Source organism: Vanessa atalanta, chromosome 10, assembly GCF_905147765.1.
Source record: "Vanessa atalanta chromosome 10, ilVanAtal1.2, whole genome shotgun sequence".
NCBI classification, from domain to species: domain Eukaryota; kingdom Metazoa; phylum Arthropoda; class Insecta; order Lepidoptera; family Nymphalidae; genus Vanessa; species Vanessa atalanta.
The window spans coordinates 5,203,796-5,229,709 of NC_061880.1; the positions used below are offsets into that span (position 1 = coordinate 5,203,796).

At 30.3% G+C, this 25,914-nt stretch overlaps 3 protein-coding genes across 3 annotated transcripts; all 3 read right to left on the minus strand.

Moving 5' to 3' along the window:
- Window positions 1–247: 247 nt before the first annotated feature.
- On the minus strand, window positions 248–2,346 carry LOC125067067 (catalase-like). The gene is made up of 2 exons (XM_047675446.1): window positions 2,200–2,346; window positions 248–1,762 (listed from the first exon to the last, which is right to left on the minus strand). The coding sequence occupies exons 1-2, from the start codon at window positions 2,344–2,346 to the stop codon at window positions 248–250; spliced, it is 1,662 nt and encodes a 553-aa protein (XP_047531402.1).
- Window positions 2,347–4,034: 1,688 nt separating this feature from the next.
- Window positions 4,035–7,771, minus strand: LOC125067068 (catalase-like). The gene is made up of 3 exons (XM_047675448.1): window positions 7,628–7,771; window positions 5,689–7,133; window positions 4,035–4,113 (listed from the first exon to the last, which is right to left on the minus strand). The coding sequence occupies exons 1-3, from the start codon at window positions 7,769–7,771 to the stop codon at window positions 4,035–4,037; spliced, it is 1,668 nt and encodes a 555-aa protein (XP_047531404.1).
- A 4,494-nt stretch (window positions 7,772–12,265) lies between these two features.
- On the minus strand, window positions 12,266–14,959 carry LOC125067069 (catalase-like). The gene is made up of 3 exons (XM_047675449.1): window positions 14,816–14,959; window positions 12,627–14,107; window positions 12,266–12,335 (listed from the first exon to the last, which is right to left on the minus strand). Exons 1-3 carry the CDS (start codon window positions 14,957–14,959, stop codon window positions 12,266–12,268), a joined length of 1,695 nt encoding a protein of 564 aa, XP_047531405.1.
- Between the last annotated feature and the right edge of the window lie 10,955 nt (window positions 14,960–25,914).

A 25,914-nucleotide genomic window follows, 5' to 3' on the forward strand; every position in this document is an offset into this window, starting at 1 on the left:
AATAGATTTCCTAAGATATAATAATTTATTTATTAATTTCCATTAAAGATGATAAAAAATCAGAATCAAGGAAAAGGTTTAAAAAATTATGAAAACTGTCGAATCAATATATTTACGAATGACAAATTGATTTCACAATTAAATAAAACACTCACTCGTTCTTTTGTATTAAGTATAAAGTTATTGATACTGAATAACAAATATTTCAGATTAACAATTTTATTTCATAAGAATCGATTGAAATAATTTAACTATATATTTTAATTGTTGAATCTAGGTACTGACTGTAATCATTTTCATCGTAATGTTGTCTAGGTACTGTCAGCACTTCGGGTGGTGGAGGCGGTGGAACTTGAAGCAATCGTTGTAACTGCTTAGAAACTTGCGTGCCTAATTCTTCATCCACTAGGGTAAATAAACGTAGTACTCTTCTACGCATAAACGGTGCCACTGGCACGAGTAACGGCGCGGTATTATTGACAAGTCTTATTCTTTGATCTTCTGTCAAGTAATCGTTATAGAAATATGATGCTGGTTCCAAATCAACGGCATTAGTTTCATAGACTGTTAGTCTTTCTTTAGGTCTACTCGGATCTATGTATGGTATTGGTCCGCTGAATGAATTCGGGTAATAGTTTGGCGCATCCTTCATATTATTCTTTACAGGGGGCAAACCATCACGATTATAAACCTTCCAGTAAAGCGGCATATTAACGTCAATTCTGTTGTGGTTTACACCCAAACGATATACATGTGTATCACGGTAAGATGATCTTCTAGTTTTATACATGTTATCAAGAGGTCCAGGAATGCCCGGTACTAAATTGCCTGGATTAAATGCGCTCTGTTCCACAACCCTAAAGTAATTATCGGGGTTCCTATCCAGAACAAGACGCCCTATTTGTACCGTATGATAAGTGCCTTTTTTCCACATTCTGGTGACTTCAAATGGATTGTAATCAACGTTTTTAATATCATTAAATGTCATAACATCCATTTCCAGTTTCCAAGCTGGATAATTTTCATTTGCGATGGCATTGTATAAATCTCTGTTAAAATAATCTAGATCATTGGCCGCGATAGCTTGCGCAACATATGTAGGTAAATTTTGTATGCCTTGTTCAGTTCTGAAGTTGAATCGGATAAAAAATCTTTCACCGTTTTTATTGTAAATCTCATATGTGTGAATAGGGAATGCATCCATTTTTCTGTATCCATTCGGAATACCATAGTCAGACAACAGCCACAAAATACCATGTAGTGTATCGGGTCTCTTTGTTATAAAGTCCCATCGCATAGTGAAATCATACAGATTAGTTTTAGGATTTCTCTTGAAAGCGTGTGCAAAACTTACAAAGTCGACTGGGTCTCTGTAAAAGTACACCGGGAAATTGATGCACAAAAGATCTAAATTTCCTTCTTGACTGTAAAATTTAACGGCTAAACCTTTCATTTCTCTGGCCAGGTCATTTCCGCCCAAATTTTGTGCTACTGAAGAAAACCTTACAACCGCAGGAGTTATCTTGCCAATGCCGTTAAAAAGATCAGCTTTTATATACTTAGAAACATCATGGGTCACCTCAAAATACCCAAATGCGCCACCACCCTTAGCGTGGACGATCCTTTCAGGAATTCGCTCATTATTAGCGTGAGTAATTGAATCGATGTGATACTGGTTTGAAAACGCATCTGAGTTTAATGTTACAGATTCTCTAATCTCGACTAGCTTTCCCGAACTCGTTGTAAGTATACCTATTGGTCTCTGTAATCAAACATGAATAAAAAATATTGAATTATTAATATAGTATCCTAGATATATCTACAAGCTTTAGGACAATATTTATCAATATTAATTTTTATTATTGTCTACAATTGCGTGGATTACAACTATATTACACTTTTTTTTCTAAAAACTTATATTTTTAATTACAGATATAGTCATATTAAATTCTTCATTTATATTTTTTTTATAATATTCAACAAGATCGATTAGAAAGGTATTCAAATTAGTAGTATAAGTATTTTATATTTTTAATTTATGCACTGACGTACATTAAAAATAAGTACTCGAAAACTAAAAGTAGAGAGTATTTAATACGTGACATTTAACAAAAGTAATTAAGATAAAATTTAACATTCGCTTAAATAAATAAAAGAGTTCGTTATAAAGCCTTTATAACAAAGGCATATAATACTTACTGGGTGTTCTATTTTAAAGTCATAAAGCTGCCGGGTCGATGGATCTGTTCGATTTAAGTAATCGTATAATTCATTGTCACTGCACACAACATTATTTACTAAAAATACTAAGAGGCAATGAAATATAACCTCTCCAGCACGCTTCATATTTTATAAAAACGATGCTAAACGTTAAACCTTCCTTATATACCTACACTGTAATCGCAATGAATATTCGAAGTAACTTAAATGTAATGAGTGAAATCATCGTTATGCTAAAAATGTTTGAATCGCCAATATTTATTATAACCAATCTAGCTGAACGCCCGGCCTCGCCCACCTTTGGTTCGATTTGTGATAAAAATACTTCATATAAAAACTAGCATCGTGCTATCAAAATTACGTTTAAAGTTTAGGGTTTAAGTTTAGCTTTAGTTTTAATATGCTATTATTTTATAATAATAGTGAATTAGTGTTTAAGTCTTTGATATAAAATAAGACCATTGGATTACAGCGCAGGATTTAGATTCCACGACACTCACCCATAACTTTCTCAAAGTTTTGTGTATCTATTATAATGTTTTCGCTGGATTAAATATTTGAAAAACCTGCATGCCCGAAATTTCGTGAAGATGCGTGAATTTTACGTTACTAAATTTCTACCGCCTTTTGAACGCATTGAATCAGGTTGATAAACCGCTTCTCATAACTAGAAGAAATTATATTTTTAATTCAATTCCCAACAGTGGGCCAGGTTGATTAAAAATAATTATATATATATATTTTTTAATATAGTTACTGTTGTGCCATTGAATTTATGTTTTATCTGTATGCATAATTTGATTTAATAAATGATAATGTAAAAAAAAATCAGGATAAAATAGTCTATATTATGATAAAAATTAGCATTATAATTATTTAATAATCCATAAATATATATACCTTTTGTAAACACTTGATTGACAGGTGTCAAAAAAAAGTAAAAAAAGTATGTCCTGTGCCCATTCTTGGAATTCTAGCCTTATGTTTAGCCATAAAAGCGTAACAGACAGACAGATACTTTCATATTTATTATATAATTATATATTAGTAGATTTATAAAAGCGATTTCTTATTTAAACACTGAAAACAACTAATATCCCTAAATAAAGTGGTGCCGCGGGATCACCGGATTAAAAATAATTTGCTTTTGCTATATATTATGTATTAAATAGCAGACACAATAAAATATATTGAAAACGTTTGAGAGTAATGATATGACAATGACAAAAATGTTATTAAAAATCCCGTGTAAATTATAATTATAACAAAAAATAAGATTAAATAAATAATATATGAAATCATACACAATAGAACGAGACGGAGAAAGAGAGGGAAAGATCGCCTTACGACGCGTGTTCCTTACGTAACGATTTCGACCAGCAGACCACTGTACTGAAAACCACGTAAGGATTTCCAAAAAATTTAATTACTTTTATATTTATTATTTACTCCATCTATCCATATACCGAATTTCGAAATATTTGGCAAACAACTTCGCTTTTATATTATTGGCTATAAGACTGAACAAAATATAATTTGATGGTAAATGACATAATGGTAAATATTTTTAATAACACGTGTATTTTCATAATATTCTCATTATAAATAATTGTTTAAGGTGTCGAAATACATTTATAGAAATTATAATACCTAATGAATAGATATTAAGTAAGTAGGTTAAATTTCTGATTGCTACATTTTTTTTTTATGTATTGTTCATTCAAATCATTTCAAAAATTTAGATCGACAGCCATAAATATTTTTCGAGATATTGAAATTTGAAATTACTTATTCGAGAATTTTTAATTTGTCTATTATTTAGAAGCGTTGCCCCGCGCATCGTACCCCTCTATTACACCGTGTCGGTACTCTTCACTTTTAAGATTCTTACTTCTATGACGGGGTGTTGCAATTTTTACCCCTAGTATTATTTTAATTAAAAAAGTTGTATGTAAAACTTTGCTCTGATATCTTAATTTTTTTGTTGCGCTTTTAAATAATATTAATAAATAGTCACATCGTACATCGGACATCGAATGTTGTAAGTCATTAAAATTAGGTGTTTATCAAAAATTCAATTAAGAATTGTCTCGGAATATGGAAAGTGCAGCTAATTCGCCTTACGCAACAAAGAACAGGCAATTAATTCGTTTGCAGTTTTATAAAAAAAAAACTTCTAGGGGTTAAACCGAAAAAAACATACAAGGGTAGCTTAAGGATCGTACCTAGTATTATTCATGTTAATAACGTTATAGGTAATACAAACTGTATGTTCCTTTAGATATTTAAATCCAGTTAGCGGTCGTTAGCCGTAAAAAAGTAACCTTTCTTCATGCTATAGTTCATCAAATTCGGTTCAGTGGTTTGGCTGTGAAACTGTAACAGACAGACAGACATACGACAGAGCTACTTCCACATATATAATATTGGTATAGATATAGTGATATAAAATTCATTAATTTTATAGCATACATAAGTCCGATGATGAGTTTTCTATGTAAGTACATAATAAAGGTTAATGTGGAATTCCCTGCCGTAGTCTTGTCTTTTGGGCGACTGCTATTTTTATTGTATCTGCTTCAGAAATATATCAATAAACTTTTACTTTTTTGTAAACTATACTACAAAGTACATTAAACAAATTTTTCGAAAAGACATTCACCAATCCGACACTCTTTAATCCGATTAAATCCGCAGAATACGCCGTCAGAATAATTAGACTATTTTCTGTAATTAAAATATGTTAACTTCAACTTCTTTACTTTTATTGTAAAGTAAGATATCAATGACCTTACCTCATTAACTCCTTTACCTTAAACTTATTACATATTGTCAGGACTCTATAAACCAATGAGAAACACTTGTTAAACACAAAACCTTGTATTTGCAAAAACATTAATAATGGTACCAAGTTTGAGATCCATTGTCTTTTTTTAATTACTTAATAATTGAATGGAATTTTTAAATACCCGATAATCGTTTTGGAATATATTTTAGTAATTATTGGTTATAGGGGGCACTGTCTTCCTCAATCTTTAATACTAATTCCAGTATTATAAAAATACATGAATAAAAAATAACAAAGCCAAGGTCTTTTTTCAAAGTATATTTGTATATATTATATTACTGAAAACTTTACATTATTTACAAATCTATGATTGCTCTCTAAAGCCAACAAATTCAATCTTCGAATCAACCATTGTAACATAATGACATAGCATGTAATCTTAAATACATTTATTTTATTAAGAGTATAAAGCGTAAGATTTGATTGACTTTTAAATGGCGAAGTGATAGTTTATACATTTTAGAAAATAGGTTTACATTTTCTTAGTCGGTTTTTAGTAGTACGTTGTAATCTGACTAAAAATTTAATATAAACAATTATTTTATATTACATGAATAAATTCGTAAAACGTTATTAAACAAAATTATAACATTCACTAAGATTTAATTTTCCTTTTCGGCCCATTTAACACAGGAAGCGGAGGAGGTGGGGGCTGTTTTAACGCTTCTTGTAGCTTTTCCGAAATTTCTCTTCCTAAACTTGGATCAGTTAAGGTCAACAAACGTATTGCCCTCCTTTGCAAATAAGGAGCTATAGGTACTAATGTTGGTATAGTATTGTTAATAAGTCTTTCTCGTTGATCGCTCCGTAAATAATGTTTGATGAAATATTCTGGCTGATCTAAATCGACCGCATTAACATCGAACACTGTAAATCGTTCTTTAGGCCGACTTGGGTCTACATATGGAACTGGTCCATTAAATGAATTGGGATAGTAATTTGGTGCATCCATCATGTTGTCCCTTACAGGTGGCTTACCATCACGATTGTACACCTTCGAATATAACGGAGTATTTACTTCAATCCTATTGTGATTAACGCCCAAGCGGTATATTTGGGTATCGCGGTACGCTGAACGTCTCGATTTAAATAAATTATCAAGTGGACCAGGTATGCCAGGTACTAGATTACCAGGATTAAATGCGCTCATTTCAGACACTCTGAAGAAATTGTCAGGATTTCTATCTAGAACAAGACGACCAATAGGCACGGTGTAATAAGTGCCTTTTTTCCACAACCTTGTAACTTCAAATGGATTGTAATCGATTTTTTTTATGTCATCGAATGACATAATATCCATTTCCAAAGTCCAAACGGGATAATTTTTATTTTCAATTGCATTATATAAGTCCCTGGTATAGTAATCAAGATCACGTGCCGTGATGGCTTCTGCTTCACTGGATGGGAGATTTTCTACTCCTTGTTCAGTTCTAAAATTAAATTTGACAAAATATCTGCCACCGTGTTTATTATTTATTTGAAATGTATGAATAGGAAAGGCGTCCATTTTTCTGTATCCATTTGGTATACCATAATCTGAGAGCAACCATAGAAGACCATGTAAACTTTCAGGTTTCTTAGTTATGAAATCCCAACGAGCAGAGAAATCAAAAAGGTTAGTTTTAGGGTTTCTCTTTAGTGCGTGTACGAAATGTGGAAAATCTACTGGATCTCTATGGAAAAAGACAGGAAAGCTTAGAGATACGAGATCCAAGTTTCCTTCTTTCGTAAAAAATTTGACAGCCATCCCTTTTATTTCTCTGGCTAGATCATTTCCACCAAGACTTTGCATAACTGTTGAAAATCTAACAACGACAGGAGTTTTTTTTCCAACGCCATTAAATACTTCTGCTTTTGTATACTGCGATACATCGTTAGTTACCTCAAAATAACCAAATGCAGCTGTACCCTTAGCGTGTACTAACCTTTCCGGAACTCTTTCAGCATTAGTATGAGTCATTAAGTCTATATTATACTGATTCGAAAAGACATCTGAATTTAAGCCGATACTTTCTCTTATCTCCACTAATTTTCCTGAGCTTGTCGTTAATATTCCAATAGGTTTCTGTAACAAATATATATAATACAATAATAAATGTTCACATAAAGAATACTTATATTTCAGTACCCATAATAATAATATATTACACAAGTTATTTAAAGAAACCTCTTAGATTTGATAATGTTTTATTAAAAATATTAGATAAAGGAATAAATATTCATTCAATATAGCGAATTTTATTTATTAATTGTTTATTATAATTAATGATTGAGTAACGATTCATAATAAAACGGAAATCGGAGATTGTAATTTAAGTTTATATATTCACCTTCATCTAATATATTATAACTGTAACTGAGTCGTTGAAATGTTGTAAATAAAGTTAGTTACTTATACAGTAGCGAAAAAAAACTTTGTAACGATAGCTATAGACAGTATTGGTCAACATATTTTGCATCGCTTTTGAAATCAATAAGAAAAAGCGTTCAATTAAAACTAAAACAGGTCTATTGTCACGTCTATCTTTGGATTAAAACGATTATACTGTTTAAACATACCGGATGGTCCTCCTTAAACTCGTAAAGTTGACATGTTGAGCGATCCGTTCTATTGAGATATTCGTATAATTCATTGTCATGGCACTGCACATATTTAATTACGAGGAAAAAAAAGTAACATATGTATGTTTCCATGGACTTCATACTGATAAAGGCGGCTCCTTTTTACTGATCAAATTTATATACACCGGTAGATATAATCGTCTGTTCGTGTAAGAAAAGAGAAATCACCGCATATTATAAGCAATTTATCTGAATTTTTTTAGAGTTATGTAACATAGCGCTATTTTCTATTTTTACTATATTTATATTTTAAAGTATTTTATGAGATCAAGAAGCAACAACGGGAATGGCAATGTAAACCTTCATAAATATATGAACTCAAAACTGTTTTAAGTTTTTAAAAGACAATATTATTAATAATGAGGAGTATTTTTAGTATAGATATACTCTTAATGTATATGAAATAGTCTTTATAATAAGTTGTTACTAGTCCCTAGTGAGGCGCGTATTTATATGCTAATATTATATATAAATGGACCCACGGACTACGACCGATTCGAATTCCAAAACAAAATTTTTACTGTAGTTTTAGCTTCATATGGGATGAATGCTCCATCCCGTGATATTGTTTTAAATAACAAATTTTATCATATAATGAGTATCACCAACCGTTATCCGCCCGCATGTAATGTATACCACTTACTTTGCACCCCACGTCGGTTTTTCATGCGTTTAATTTATTTTATTTCTTTATTATATCGCGTATTATATCTCAAACAACTCGTCCAAATATAATATGTAATTTATATTTACAAAATGACTTTCATTATTACTCGTAATAATCAAACATTATTTAAATTAAGAGACAAAGGTATATGACATCCTACCAAAATATGATATAGCCGTCTTTATTTTTTATTTTTTTATTCGTAATTTTCTATGCGTTCTTAAACCATTTCTCCGATTGTGAATCCAAATTACGGTAGATACTCATTAATAAAACATACTACCCATTTAATGAATACACAATTCGTACCTTGCCAAATAAGACTATAGATATTAACACTATATGAGTGACGTATTAATAAATTGAAATAGACTCGTACACTCGCACTCATCTATCACTTATCGTGTGTGTATTTTTTTTATTTTAATAAATGTTCAATCTTTTTTTATGATTTTAATATATAGTACTTATAAAAAAATCTAATTAATTACTCGGAAAAAGTGTTTGCAGGATTTTAATATAGAATTATGCACCTTGAACTCGAAGGATGTATTTGCGGTGTTGTAACATCGGGTTTCCGACCCCGTTAACATTTAGTCCAAGTTGTAGTAGATAATACCACGTTTATTACTGTTTCTATCAAGATCGTTATTATTTTGGAGATACATACATACGATTATATATCTATTCATACTAAATAAATACAAATATTAAAACTACTAAATTCATACAATAATTAAATATATGGTTCTGTATTTGTTTTTAATTTACTTTATTATTGTTATTTTTACAACTAATGTTATATTATTTTATTTATTAATAATGTAACTGATTAATTTAAGTACATATACAAATTGTAATATAACTTCATTCTTATAATTGTTTTGGCGAAATCGATGTTACTTTTTATTGTTTGTTTTTGTTTTTGGTAATTTTTTTTTTCTTTAATTTTGTAATCTGTTAATTAATAATTCTATTGTGTTTTGTATTTATATGTTTAACAAATATGTACAATTTAAGTGTGTGTAAATAATAAAGCAATGTCGCTTTGTTGGCGGGCGTTAATACCTGCACCACAGTTTTATACTATCGCAGTTATTATCGTTCACATCTTGTTTTTGTTCAATATTACTTTTAAATAAATAAACAATAAAAAATAATAATACATATATATATATATAACGTTTATTAATCATCGTCCTGTTTTACATACGATTAGATAAATAGACATGGTATCTATGTACAACTTTGTTGACAACGTTTCAAAGAGAGTCTCGAATAAGATTTAGAATTTTGACTAAATTTTGTGTCTAATGCACAAACGTCACACACGTCGTATGACAAGGATATATAATTAAATACATATTTGAATATAAGGAAATTATGTTAATCTGAATTTATAAATATCAAAATCATAAATTGCTTACACAAACATATGTGTTCTGCGAAGCCGAACCTTTTAAAGATTCCAAGCGAAAAGTCGATCGATATATTGAATCTAAAGTACTTCCTAAAATATTCTAGTGTCCTTCAAACAAAAAACTGTCTAAAATCGCTTAAATTGTTTTATTATATATTGGATAAATTAAAAACTACTAATTCATAAATAAATGGCTCTAAATTCAATGAATAAATACGACCCTGCTACGGAAAAACATTTTTGGTTTTACGATCATATTATAAACTAGGTAGGTACTTACTTCAAAATAAAATAATAGTTATAAAAACTATAAAAAGGTTTTTGTTTGTGCAGCAAGCACGAAATAATAATCGAGCCTCGAGTACTCTCAATTTATCCATTAAGGTCTTCGAGTTTAAGCCATGTTTATTATCAATTACGTACGTCAATAATTATTGTTGAAATAATGTATAATAATATATGTATTCAATATCGTATAATTGAAAAGTAGTGGGTCTATTTTGTAATTCAGAATGTTTCATATTTCTGTTACAATTGCGGAAGAACATCTACGTTATTTTTTTAAACAAATGGTGTTTCTTTATAATAAACTAGCGACCCGTCGCTAGTCAATTATAACTACGGGGCGGGCCCCGGCTTCGCACGGGTGCAATGCTTATACTAAATATACTACAGTATGTCTTACAACGTTCACAGTTTTTCAGTCATTAGATTAACCGATATTACCCTGCGTTTTAAATCTGTAATATCTCAGAATATATATGAAATATTTATTTAAATTACATGCTTTGGGCCATATTGAACTATATAAAATGCACGATGTATTTAAGGTACTTAATTGGATAAGGACTAATGCTGTATTGCTTTAAATCGAAAATAAGCCATTATTGCTCGTAAAAAGAAAAGGATAAAAAAATATTATTGTTATATAGCATCCCGGAGTTTTTTTAAGACTTTTTTAAGGTGTGCAATACTGTAGTACTCTATTTTGATTTTATTTATCTCGTATCGTTCAGGCAGCGTATGCAATGTTAGTACAAAAATGTATTTATTACAACATCACTTTAGAAGCCTCTAAAATTATCAGTTTTTCTCTACTACATTGTTCACATATAAACCTTTGTCTTGAATCAATCTATCTATTGAAAAAAATATCTTGTAGACACTCCAGTTACAACAGACAGATTTCCAACTCCAAGAATATGACTGATATATTAATAAAGAAAATAAATAAATATGTATGCATATAAATATAGCGCAAGACTTTTAAACTTAGATCGCTGGTTCAATAAACTGGGAAACCACCACTGAGATTTTTTGTGTCCAAATTGTGTTTTTAATTTGCTGAACACGAATTCGCAGATGTAAATTAATCTGTTAATTCGTGTTCGGCTTAGAAGGAATGCCCACCGTGAACACTTCTTGTGTCGGATGAAAATCTAATGAATGAGAACTAACCGCAATAATGGTACATTCAAAGGTAGTTTCTAACATGAATATTCTAATATAAACAGTTTTGCCATGACTAACATCGACTCAAAATATAACTAATTGCTCTAAATATTTAAAAAATAATAACTAGCGATCCGCTCCAGCTTCGCAGAGGTAAAATTTATTAATAAAGAAAATGCGTTTGGTATCGAAATATGAAATGAGAATATATTAATTGCTTATAGCTTCAAAGAAGTTTTAATTATGGCCTGTAATCGATAAAAGGATAATTTTAATAAAATAAATCGATGTGTTTTATTATTAGTTTAATATTTTAAAATTAAGATTATTCATTTGATATTTTGGACCAGCAATTCCTAATGCACTACCTCGTTGCTATAATTATTAAACACAATAAATATAATATACATAAACATTTTGTGGTACCACTCATCACTCTATCGCCAAACAGCAAAACTGTTTTGTTGTCGCACTAACAGCGGGGCTATTCCACCAAAATAAGGTCACTCAGCATGCTTTGGAACCAGCTATATTTGGAGTATCTTTGAAGGATGAAATCAGAAATGAGGTTATGTGGAAAAGAACCGGAGCTACTGGCATGCTTGATATTTGGCTGATGATAATGATGAGACTATTCTCATGACTAATTATGGGTAATTAAATCTTTATGATAAACTTCCTCCTTGTTTTAGCCCTGGTCCTGAAATCTAGCCCCAAGTCGGGCTATATTAAACTGAGCATCAACAGAATAAAAACATATATAAACAAAAATAAAATTCTTTATATTATTCAAGAGATCGTGATACTAAACACATGCCAAATTATGTGCGAGTTCTTTGCAACAGAAGGAAACTGGACATTAAAGCTTTAAAGCTTTAGCTTTAATAAGTATCCGCCCACTTGGGTGTGGCCCGTGAGATGTGAAGAATAAAATAATAAAAATAAAATAATAGCTTTTTGTTAATAATATTATTTGCTCCATTCAAATCAATTACTAATATTCTTTTTCCCCCTCCAATTGAGCTTTAAACCTTTGCTAGGAGTGGGGATGACAATAGCCCGAGGGGTCGGGATCGAATCTGCGACTTTTTACATCGCTAGGCATCCTGTAAACCAATGCGCTATTAACGCTTCAAATTAAAAGGTGATTTCGGAAAAATATTACTAATACAAAATACAAACATTTTAACAGATTAAATAAATTGTTCTAATAAGCCTGACTTATTTTATAACGTTAATAAATATAATTAACAAACAAATAAAATCGCTTCTTAAAAAATTATATTAATAACACAAAACAATTACAATATTAAAACGCATCTGAAATAATATATTAACAGATAACTAAAAAAATAGACAATATACACAAGAAAAATAATATCTTTTATTTAACTAACTGCGAATAAGAATCATAATTATTATTATTTTTCTGGCGTGAAACTATCAATACGCGTGGATCAGGAATCGATGACATTTGCATTGCATCATGTAACATTTCTGAGACTTGTATACCTAAATTTATATCTGTTAAAGTTAGCAAACGTATTGCTCTTCTTTGCAAGTCTGGAGATACAGGAACTAACGAATTTACAGTATTATTAACAAGTCTCTCTCTCTGATCGCGTTGCAAGTAATTATTATAAAAATCTGCTGCATGATCTAAATCAACTGCGTTAGCTTCCAATATTGTATATCTTTCTTTAGGCCGACTCGGATCTACATAAGGAACGGGCCCGTTAAATGAATTAGGATAGTAATTTGGTGCATCCATCATGTTATCCCTTACAGGTGGCTTACCATCTCGATCATACACTTTCCAATACAAAGGAGAATTGACTTCGATTCTATTATGGTTGACTCCTAAACGGTATACTTGAGTATCGCGATATGATGATCTTCTAGATTTAAACAAATTATCCATTGGTCCAGGTATACCTGGTACTAAATTACCGGGATTAAAAGCACTCATTTCCGAAACTCTAAAAAAGTTATCTGGATTCCTATCTAGAACTAGACGGCCAATAGTAATAGTATGATAAGTACCCATTTTCCATAATCTTGTAATTTCGAATGGATTGTAATCAATATTCTTAATATCATACATAACATCCATTTCCAACGTCCAAGCAGGATACATTTTGTTCTCGATGGCATTGTATAGATTCCTATTAAAGTAATCAGGATCTCGTGCAGCAATAGCTTCTGCTTCATCAGATGGCAGATTTTCAACACCTTGCTCTGTTCTAAAATTGAATTTGACGAAATACTTATCGCCGTACTTATTATTGATCTCGTAAGTGTGAATTAGAAAAGCATCCATTTTTGTATATCCATTTGGAATACAATAATCAGAGTATAACCACAAAACTGCGTGTATAGACTCTGGGTTTTTAGTAAAAAAATCCCAACGCATGGAGAAATCGAAAAGATTAGTTTTAGGATTCCGTTTCAAGGCGTGAAAAAAGAAAGGAAACTTTACAGGATCTTTAATGAAAAAAACAGGAAAATTTAAAGCCACGAAGTCCAAGTTACCTTCTTTTGTATAAAATTTAACAGCCATACCTTTCGTTTCTCTAGCAAGGTCATTTCCGCCTAGGTTTTGCATTACTGTAGAAAATCGAACAGCTGTGGGTGTTATTTTTCCTATTCCATTAAATACGTCAGATTTTATGTACTGTGATACATCGTTAGTTACCTCAAAATAACCAAATGCAGCTGTACCCTTAGCATGTACCACTCTCTCAGGAATCCTTTCTGCATTGGCGTGAGTGAGTAGATCTATATGGTACTGGTTTGAAAACGCATCGGAATTCAAAGAAATCGTCTCTCTTATATCTACCGGCTTTCCTGAACTCGTTGTGAGTATCCCTATCGGTGTCTGTAAAGATAAACATTATATCATTAGCAACAAAAAATCAATTACTATTAATCTTTGGTAAATACCTTCAATATTAGTAAAGATAGATCTAAAAGAGGTTAAGATTGATTGAAATTCAAGTGATAAAATATTGCTGTATAACTTATATTTAGAAAATAAATCATCCTAGACCTCTAACTTTACTTTTTTACTATTAAAGATATGTGTTTTCTGAGTTTTAATGCTTCATTGATTTAGCGATTGGTTAAAAGGCTGCAGATCCCGAGGTGCTTTATTCAAATCATGAATCTGACCATTTTTTATTTTTGTTTTTTTTTTTTGAGAAGAAATCCTCAGGAGCAAGTCGAAGTTTGCAAGATGGCAAAGGTAACACTCCCGTGCCTTGAAATGCGCACTAAACATTGGTCCAGCGCCAGAAGTCTCTCTACTTATGTCGGATTGTCATTATCCCATCGGACTATGAGAGAGCGCACCTGTGTTTGTGCCACACTGGTCTAATATATCTATATAAATCTCCAGCGCAATTGTTTATTATCCACTGAATTCTAACTGATATCGATTAGAAGAACATCATCATCGTCTTCTGCATTGTGCTACCACTTTATACTTAACATTAAACTCAGGCGTCAGCTGTCCATATTCCATAGTCTCTGTAATTGGGTACCTGGTGGATTCTTAATAGATATATTATATATATTATCCACATACCGGATGCTGTTCTTCGAAATCACACAATTGTCGAGTTGCAGGATCCGTTCGATTGAAGTATTCGTATAACTCATAATCAATTGTCCTAACATATTTACTACCGATTACTATCAACAGCCAATGTAGAATAATCGAGCTCTTCATAACGATAGTTTTTTTTTTCATTTCATAACAATTCTATATATACACCGAACATTTACATATTCAAATAGATCGACTTGCTTAAATGATAAAAAGTGAAATCTGTATATATTTATTTGTGTAGGGTTCATCAACAAGTACGGCTTTCCATAAATATTTATTTGTTTATTAAAAAGTTTTTATTTAACGCCATAACTACATTTTATAATTGGCAAAAAATCAAATCTGAAGAATGTAACCTGACTTGGTTGGTTCTGAAATTAACTTTCTGTAATTATATTTTTTGAATTAAATAATTCGGTAAGATAACTAGAATACTCAGCATTGAATTTGCAAAAGAAAAAAAACTCCATTGACTCATCACGAGAACTCCAAAACTATAGGTCAGAATGACTTGAAATTTCGTATAGTTACTTTTTTCGTGATGTAGACACTCGTTTAGAACGAATATTTGGCTTATAACTTTGTGTGAATTTAACCCGTACAAAATTAGTACATATAATATAATATATATATATATATATATTACGATTAATAACTAATACATATATAACTAACAAAAAATAAGTGTGCGATATTGTGAAATGGTATCAATAAATCTTTGTCGAATCATTTGGACGAAGTGAATTACATTTGTGTTGCGATGGGCAATAAACTAAACAGCGTTGAATTAGTGACAGATAGATAACAACAAAGCGTTAATTTTTTTTTAGTTAGCGTTCAAAACTCAGTCACCTGAAAGTAAGTGGTTATCGACGCCTTCAACATACAAGGAATTGCGGATTTGACGGAAAACTGGTGTACACAATGTTTAAAAACTTCCATATTTTAGAACTCCGGAAAATTCTCAGGAGGAAGATAATTGCGCAAGGTGCACGTGCACGAAAAGAATGATCGTGACGCACATTAATGGGTTGCAGTTGCAGCTGAAAAAGGTGCGATTTAAAAAAAACCCTGGAATATTCCTTATTCATCAAATATTAAAAGAGAAAAATGTATTTGCTTCAAAAGGGCAAAAATATAGGTATACTGGATAATGAGACAAGTATTTGCACACCTTGCATTTTTATTATGAATTCCAGAATCAAGTAATTTGTCCGGACCAGCCAAACTATCACAAAAAATACCTTAATTTTGAATTTAATAAAGTAATTTAAAAGTTAATAGTGGTATTCGAGAAAATTTTCCCTGCATGTCATATGGATCAAAATGAGTATAGATTGAAAATTTAATTAATATGGGTATTCTTTTTCCAATAAAAATACAAATTTATACATTTAAAACTAAATATTTTGTTAGCGTCCAACACACACTTAACCGTTACCAATAATTGTGGGCGTAAACCGAGATTTCCTGTAACATTGCATATTGACGTTAATTGGAAAATATGATAATATAAACAGCTATTATTTGCAAGAAAATTAACATAATATACAGTAGACACACATTCTTACGCCTATCGAATGTGCCTCATATGTAATATGAAATATAATTTTAGAAAACAAATCTTTCGGTGTGATAAATACGGGTAAATGAAAAATGCTTCATGTAAATATTCCATCGACTATTAAGGCCTTCTGAGGTCAAGGTTAGAAACCTGTGAACAAATAAAAGTAATTGGATTCTTTTGTCAAGAAAATCTTAATTAAAGCCCCGAATAAGGAATTTGCAAGAGTTTACGCTCCAGTGTTACAGAATGCACGTTATGCTGTTATACCCTTCAGCCGTGTCGGATTCCGTGTGTAAGTGTGTGTAAGTGAATAGAAATTGTGCATGTGGTTACACCCACACTTGTGTCTTATAATATCTCATGCGCAGATGGTTTGTCTCGTTTAGTATTTATATGAAGGTTGAAAAAATAGTAATGTATAATGACAATAATTATTATAATTATACAGAATGAGTACATTAAAAATTTTAGTATAACATGTATGTTTGTATGTATTAGACATATTTTAGAATAAATTTTATTAAATATTTATTGAAGAGATAATTATTCGTATGTATATGCGTAAAGTCCCACAAATAGTTTCTTTGTGTGGTGTAATCTAAAACGCATTTAGGATAAGTTATGTACTTATATTAATTGTATTCAATAATTACTTATATACAATTTGGAGAATAATTAGAAAGTATATAGCGATGTTGTTATTCGTTACTTATTATATTGGTGTTTGTTGAAGGTGTTATTTCTACACCTTTTAGACTAAAAATAAAATTAACACCTTTGTACACAAAAATAGGTTGACAATTAACTCACTTTAGAAAAATACCCTTTAAAATTAGAGTAGGTACAGCTACAGCATTAATTAATTTCATTTAATTGTGTTGTAATTCTTGTTTCTTTTCAGATGTTATTTAAATAACTGTTTTTCATAATATTTTATAAGCACTGATGTGTATTGTAAAAAAGGATACTATTTTAATCAAGTTATCTTATTTGTTTCAACTAGAGCTTTTTAATTAGCTTTTCTAATATAAATATTATAATTAGTTACTTCAATATCTCTATATATACAAAGATTATGATGATAATAATGTTTCTGACTTGTAGAATTGGTTTATAAAAAATAAATTTATTGTACCTCACTACTAATGCCGCAGCATTTATACATCCATACCATTTAACCACCTTGACACTGGGCATAATATATATTCAGAGGTAGATAACGTCTGCCAGTTAGTAGTTAGTTAGTATGTTATAAAATTATAGATTTATTGTCATTAAGTCAAGTCCTTATCAATTTTAGCAAAGTCCTTAAGTAATTGATCTAATCTAGAATTATATATTCTTGGAGCACAGCCAGTAATAATATATATAGCGTCGATGTATAAGCCGCGTCTTTACTTAAGCTGGCAAATCTTGATAATATCGATTCGTTTCTATAAACAAAGATGTAATAATTGTTATAAATTATTATATGTGTATCGATCAACCATTAAGTAAAATTTTTGATGCTAATATACTAAAGTTTAATATTTGTTATGTCTAGCATGTAGGCTCAGCTCAGTCGTTCAAGAGATAAGGAAAATTAGACATAATTACTAAAAATTTTTTTTTTTATATTCTTTATTGCACTAAAATATGTTACAATGATGGTACAGTAATATATGTACAGGCAAAGGTGGACTTATCTCTAAAAGAGATTTCTTCCAGTCAACCTATGGAGGTGAGTGACAGGGTGATGTAGCGGGCAAAATAGTGCAGACTGTAGTATAAAAAAATGAAAATATAAATACTTACATAAATAAAAATATAATACATAAACATACATAAAAATACAATACACAAAATACATATCCTACGTATATTATTGATATATACTATATAAATACATATACATACATATTTACAAAATATTTACAAAATTTCATTATCGTATAAGTGCTATCGATATTGAATCATTTATCTCAGTGATTTTCATAGTATTATGTCATAGAGTCTTTATGTCCTTATTTGGAATAAAAACCATACAGGTAATATGTGTATATTATATGTGTATATGTAATATTGTGCAAGCCTGCCTGGATAGGTACCACCCACTCATCAGATATTCTACCGCCAAATAACAGTACTCTGTATTGTTGTGTTCCGGCTATAAGGGTGAGTGAGCCAGTGTAATCACAGGCACAAGGGACATAACATCTTAGTTCCCGAGGTTGGGGGCGCATAGGTGATGTAAGGAATGGTTAATATTTCTTACAGCGCCTTTGTCTATTGGCGATGGGGACCACTTACCATCAGTTGGCCCATATGCTCGTGAGCCAACCAATGCCATAAAATAATAATAATAATAATAATCAATAATCACAATACAAGAAATTATAAAAAATATATACTTAAAGAATCAATAGAATCAGATTTATGTCGAAAATGTCACAGAATGCCAGAAAATATACAACATATTACAGGAGCTTGCCCTACTCTAGTTCAAACAGATTACACCCATCGCCACAACCAAATAGTTCACTACATACATCAAAAACTTGCACACAAATATAACCTCACAAATACTCCACTAAAACCATACTATGAATATCAACCCAACCCCGTTTTAGAAAATGAAGAAATAAAAATATATTATGATAGAGCAATTCTTACTGATAAAAAAATTCATTACAATAGACCGGATATAACTTTAGTTAACAAATCATCTAAAATAGCTTACTTAATTGATGTTTCTGTTCCAAACACACATAACTTATTAAAAACTATTACGGAAAAGATCAATAAATATACAGAATTAAAAGAAGAAATAATAAGAATCTGGAATAATTAAATAAGGTTTTTATTATCCCTATCGTGCTTTCCACTACCGGAGTCATACCTAAACACTTACACCAAAGTTTAAAAATTCTTGATTTACCACCTCTCACATACATCACCATGCAAAAAGCTGCTATTTTAAATACTTGTCGAATAGTACGTAAGTTTTTAGAATCTGATAATGAGCTGACTGACTGTACTGACTGACTTTTTCACTCCCCAGATACACTTGGTCATTGACCCGTGTGACTGGAATATTTGTCCCATTATTTGGGAGATAATTAGTCCAAGAAGAATCAATAATCATCTCTTATAATCTCAGTTTCTGTTTCTTCTCTATTCTGTCTCAGAATCTGTTTTGACAACTGTCAACAAAGAAAATATTTATTTAAATATTCTACGATATGTACATAACGATGTTTATTTGTATACCAAACAAGTGGCATAGATTAATTAAATACAATATTACTAATAAACTAACCATCTCATCATTTTAATTATTTAGTATTATTATATCGTCCGACCTTTGCATCGCGAAGAGATGCAACGGTAACGTTAACCTTAAACTTTCAACAATTAAAATAATTTAAATTCTCAATAACAGCACACAGAAATGTTGAATGTAGTGAATAAGAACAAAAATGAGCATTGCGATTCGTTTGTTTGAAGGAATTGTAAGAATTAATAATTTGCGCAACGGCTTACCTACTTATTAAAGGCGTCGTACATGTGATAGAGCAATTGATCAATAACCTCCAATGAGTAAAAAAATAACAAGGCTTTTCAGCAATAGTAGAATCATATCCTCTGACATTTCGTATTCATTTGTAACATATAGTTTAAGTGCTATTGCACAAATACGACTCGGACATTGTTTTTATTTCAAGCTATTATAAAATATAAGACATAAAGTACATTGTTTTGTATGTTTGTTGTTGTACATGTAATTTATATCAGATATTTCTCATATAATTTAATAAGTAATAATATTTATTACCATAAGACTTATTTATATTAAGACCTAAACGAATAAAAATAACTACGCCAACATCAACGTCAAGTATTCCGATACTAGCTGTGGCGGCTATCGGAATGTTCTCAAATCGTTGAGATACGACAAATTGTGATTTTTTACCGGTTAACAAACTTCGTCTTTTTGGGGTTGAAGTGGACTAGGTTTAGCCGGCCCCAGTCCGAGACTTTGTTTAACGAAGACTTGATTTCAGACACAAATTTGTTCCGGTTATCGTCGACGTTTTGCCGAGAAAGTATAAGGTGTCCACATCGATACAGTCTCATGCTAGTATAGTTAATCAACAAATATAATGTGGAAGATAAATCTGATTCACAATTAAGATAGTATATACAAATACTTGTATCGATAAGATAAACTAAATACTGATAAAAGACTTATACTATATATTCATAGATTTATTGAAGTGACCCTTTAATTTGTTCTTTTATTAAGTTCTTACTGTATGAAATAGAAATATGTTAAAAGTATCCACGTTTGAGATTCTCAGAATTCGATCATTGTGTGTTGATTACAAATACATATATATATATACTTGCGTGTGTATAAATATATGTTAGAGAATAGTAATATTTCTAGAGAGTAAATGACGTTACAAAAAATCAACTAAGTTTAATTCAATCCGAAATTGCAAAAATACAATAAAAAAGGGAACATAACGCGAACGAATTCGTTAGTGCATTTATATTATGTTCAATTCAATACCGGTTACAAAATACCCTATAAAATATTTTATCTTATACCACATCACAATAATGTAATAAACCAATTTATCAACAAAAATAAACTTGACCTTCGTCGATGATATTAAACTTTGCAAACGTAACAGATTTGTGTCAATTTAAATCTGACCTCGTGTTATTCTGAGCTCATGATCACGGTCGCTCTCAGACACATTAATCTAAAGGGTGACAATTGCTAAGCTGACAGAGTTACTGAGGCCTTTCATCCTTAAAAAAGTAACATAAAATTATATATGTACTTCTAAGATCTCCTAAAGAAGTAATTTAAATATATTAACGACTGCCTACACAAAGGCATAAATGTAAAATATTTACATTATACAAATAAAGTTAAAATTAAAATTGAATAATCATATTTGCAACATTATCAAAGAACAAAAAATTAAACATGGTATGTATGTGATACGAATTTTATATGTTACGTCCTTGGCTTTAAAATTTCTACTTTATAATAATATTTTTATTTTTACCCTCATTTGACTCAGCGCAATCAAGATCGGAAACAAAGTTGCCCTATTTTTTAGTTATATATTGTTGAGGACTGAGTATATACATTAAATTTATTTTAAGTATTGAAAATATTACACGTGGCATCAAACTGGTTTATGCCTCATTTACTAACTAGCATTATATTGGCAAATGTCAAGCGACTCTCTTATCGTTCGTACTCTTAATTGCATACTAAGGCTCAATTTATCAGAAAATAAAATTACTGGAACTAATATTTGAAACAAAAGATATTTTACGTAATTTGATATAATTTGTTAAATTGTTTAAGAATCTTTTCATATTATTGCCATTTTAATGATATTTTATGACATTAGATTTTCTAATATAAAAAAATGTGGTAAAAAAGGTGTTGATTTTATTCTAACAACACACCCTAGATTACCGCGAAGCTGATGCTACGTCATTTATAAATCCATACTTAGGACGTAGGTGGCTAAAAAAATATACACATGCGATTTAAGCCAAGCCTCATGTTGTCGTGCCAAACTATTTCCATACCTATGATATTAAACTGAGGTTACATCTGTCCATAAAAAACTTTTCCACTTTTATGAATACCGAGACAAAAAATAAATTTTGTTTTAATAATATAAGTACAAAGAGGTTTTAATGAAACTTCTTGAGATAAAATTAATGTAATAAAAGTCTAATCGTTCTCAAAGGCGACGTGCATAGAATCAATACTTCACATAGCCAAATGTCTCGCGAATCTATTTAAGTATTCGCTTAAAACATTCAAAAATAGATCTTAACTCTTGTGTATAGAGCTTAAAACAGTTGAGCCAATATTTTATTGACCTGAGTGCCACGAGCACGGAAATAGGTCAGGTCAGTGTCTCTGCATCTTTTTAATTGGTATGGAAACAGGTGTGTGATGTAAATAAGTGACGAGAATTGCTTGTAATTGACTTTGATGATACATTTGGATTTGTATTAACTATTAATAAGTGATTTAATTTTGTTAAAAATAATTAAAAGTTTTACTAAATATAGTTTCAGAGAAATTCACATAATTTGGAACGTAATCGGTGGCGGGTTCAAATCCGGACAAGCACACTTATTACACGCATACAGCGGTAAGTACAACATTTTAGTAAGGGTATCTCTCTTTGTCATCTTTTTATGTATTGAGTTTATAGTTTAAAATAATTTTAATATTCAACTTATCAAGTCTAAGTAAGGTTAGCAATTACTTAGCGGTTGAGAAGTAGCAAGAGCTACTGCAAAGGTAGTATGAATTGTATACTTTACAGCAAAATATAAGATAAGGATTTGCCTTATTTCCACATTCATGATAGACAAAACAAAAACCGCTTGCAGCGGTGGAATTATTTCAGCTGAGATGATGACAGTTTATATATTCGAGTCACGTGATATAAACATTATCAAATGCACAATATTATAAAACCAATTGATCTTATTATAGTCTCTGAAAACATCGACAAAACATAACTACAAGAAATATTTTATCGCTCCCAGAAGCCTGAAAGTAAAATCAGCTAAATATTTACCGGTTTTGATAGTCAAATAAATATGTAAAGAAACCGTACGATTATTGTAACCCTTTGTAGTTTTAGATATTAATTAATTGTGATCGTAAACAAGTCCGTTTTCTATTTAAAATATGTTTCTTTTAAATTATATTGTTCTGAAGTTTTATCATCACATTAAAAAGTACTCATTTCTAAAGATACATTGTAAGTCAACAATAATTTAAAGCTACATAAACTAACGAAGCAATTCCTTATGAACGACTATCGCGGTCAGGCGAGTTCTTGAACGACATCGAATATTCTAGAACTATCTACAGCTTGGGAATTGACATATGGTACGTGACAGCGAAGTATGGAAAAGTTCACACGTTTTACGTTAACGGGTTTCCCCTGACCTTTTGTATTTTTGTTTCATATAACTTTTCTTAAAGTTAGTTTTGGCTTTCTAACTAAACACACTATTTTCAACTTTTCATATTAAATTCAGTGTAAGTTCCTTTTCTTAAATCATATCTAAGTGTTTATTTTTCCTTTTACTTTAATAGCAACACACAATTCAATGAGATTTTCTATTAAATAAGTACCTAATCTTTCTTCTGGACTCTACCGGAGTGGTACTTTTGGTTATGACTATGATGAACGTACGTTCACGAAAAGTAATATAGGGCGAGTTTTAATTCAGGAATTATTAAGATACATTCTTGATTACAAATTTTTAAGATTATGATTTATTAAATGCCGAGAGCCAAATTCAACAAGCGCAGAAGTGTGATTCTGTGAGTATTCACTTCGTATCTCATTCGTAAAATGTTGACAACAGACTTAGCATACGCCATTTTCTTACATGTATAATATAAGTTTAATAATTACATATCATGTTTAATATTAAATTATGATATTTCACGTTTTCACGGTTCACTTTTTGTTTTTTTGAGTCGTGTGCGACGGTCAAAGAAAACGTCGTGAGAAAACCTGCCTGTCCACACTAAATAAGTGTGATTGAATTAGCTCCATAACATCCTAAAAATACCGCTGCTTCTTAGACGTATTACTGAAATAATATATGTTGTTATGTAGGTATTGTTGTATCTTTATAATACACTTTAAAAACATATATCTACAAACCATGTTATTTAAATAAAAATATCTTAATATTATAAAAAAAACATAAGTAGATTTATTTCTGTAACTTTTTTATATTTTATAAATTATATATATCAAGTAGATTATATAAAAATATATCATTCTGTTATATAAATGTACGATATAAAACCTAAATAAAACAATACATTGAAAGAAAATGCTTCCACTCCACTCGCAACCGCTGTGTGACCTAGTAACTACAACAGCGCTTTAAGGGTAAGTAACTATTTGTGTCGCGATGTATAACATATCTACATAATAACGTCTGTTAGACAAGTATTTTGTATCCAAGTTGAATAAAAAGACTTTCTTTATTGTTTTATCTATCTATATTTTTAGCAATATTGATTAATTTTCGAATGAAATTCTCATTATTTCAGAGGAGTATTTTAACATGCGGCTAATTTATTCATCCTACTGTTGGACAGAAGCCTTCTCTCCTGTTTAGGTAACACTTTTTAAGCCAATCCCGCCACGCTGCTCAGTCCACACGTGCAGGTTTTCGCATGACGTTTTTCTTCAGCACCGAATTAAGTATGTTACAAACAAGCTATAGCATATAAAGGAAAATTCTTGGAATTGTTTTTTCTCAGGAGTCAAGATGAAAATAAAACCATAATTATATTTTTTATTATTCCCACCGTCTAGCTGTTGTATAGTTGTTTGGAACCGAGAATTTAATTTAATAAAAAGAATTCAAATGTAGATTTATCTAAAGTCCGAGCAGTAATACATCACATGAAGTGTTGCAATTAATTTCAGATTAGATAAACATGAGGTAATCAATGCAAATAACTTTGAAATATTTAATTCTTATTTGTATGATACGAGCTAAGAGTTTATTTGATCTACTATAAGCATATTAATAATAATTAATCAATAGTAAAAAAACAAGGTTGACTGAGCTGCTATCTTTGCCTGTTTATTTAAAAAACACCTTTTTTTTTCAATTAATATAATCCATAGATCAATCAATTACAGAAGTGAGGTAAAAAGTTATACGCATATAAAAATGAAAAAACTTAACTATAATTCCAATCTTTAGATCTTAAAGCATTTTCCCTTTGAACGTCGATATTAAAAAAGTTCGACAAAATGAAATTAAGCTTCCAGAGCTTAAAAAAGGTCGTTAGAAATGTAAATTGGACTTCGGTTACGAATTTTAATCACGTCTACAAAGAAAGTTCGAGTTTAAGACAAAAGTTTCATCGGTTCTATTCGCGGTTTTATACAAATGAATAACTGCGTATTTTAAAAGGCATAAAACCGGTTAGATAATTACATTACTTAATCGCTTTCGCATTGCGATGTTTATAATATATCTATCTATATATTAAGGTATATTAACGCAAACAAAACGTATATACATATTGTAAGCAACGTCAAACAATAAAATAAACTTTATGAATATATAAACGACTCGGCTCTCATTATAACCACAATATCTTGAGCCATCTTTTTACGGGAATGATATTGAAATCCAAGTGATTATTTTAAAACACACAAATGATTTATGGTTCACAATAAAATGGCTACGTTTCACATTATTTTGTGCTCTGCTCGTAAAAAGAACTGCCAGTTACACCGGATCTTATTAAAATGAACATACATATCTTCACTTGCCACATCTTAAAAATATATTAATGTACTAACATACATAGTCTTATGAGTTTGAAATATATAGAAATAGACAATAATGTTTTATTATAATAATTAAAAAAAACTATGTTTTTGAATGTCACCATTTTTCTTCTTTACTATACATTAAA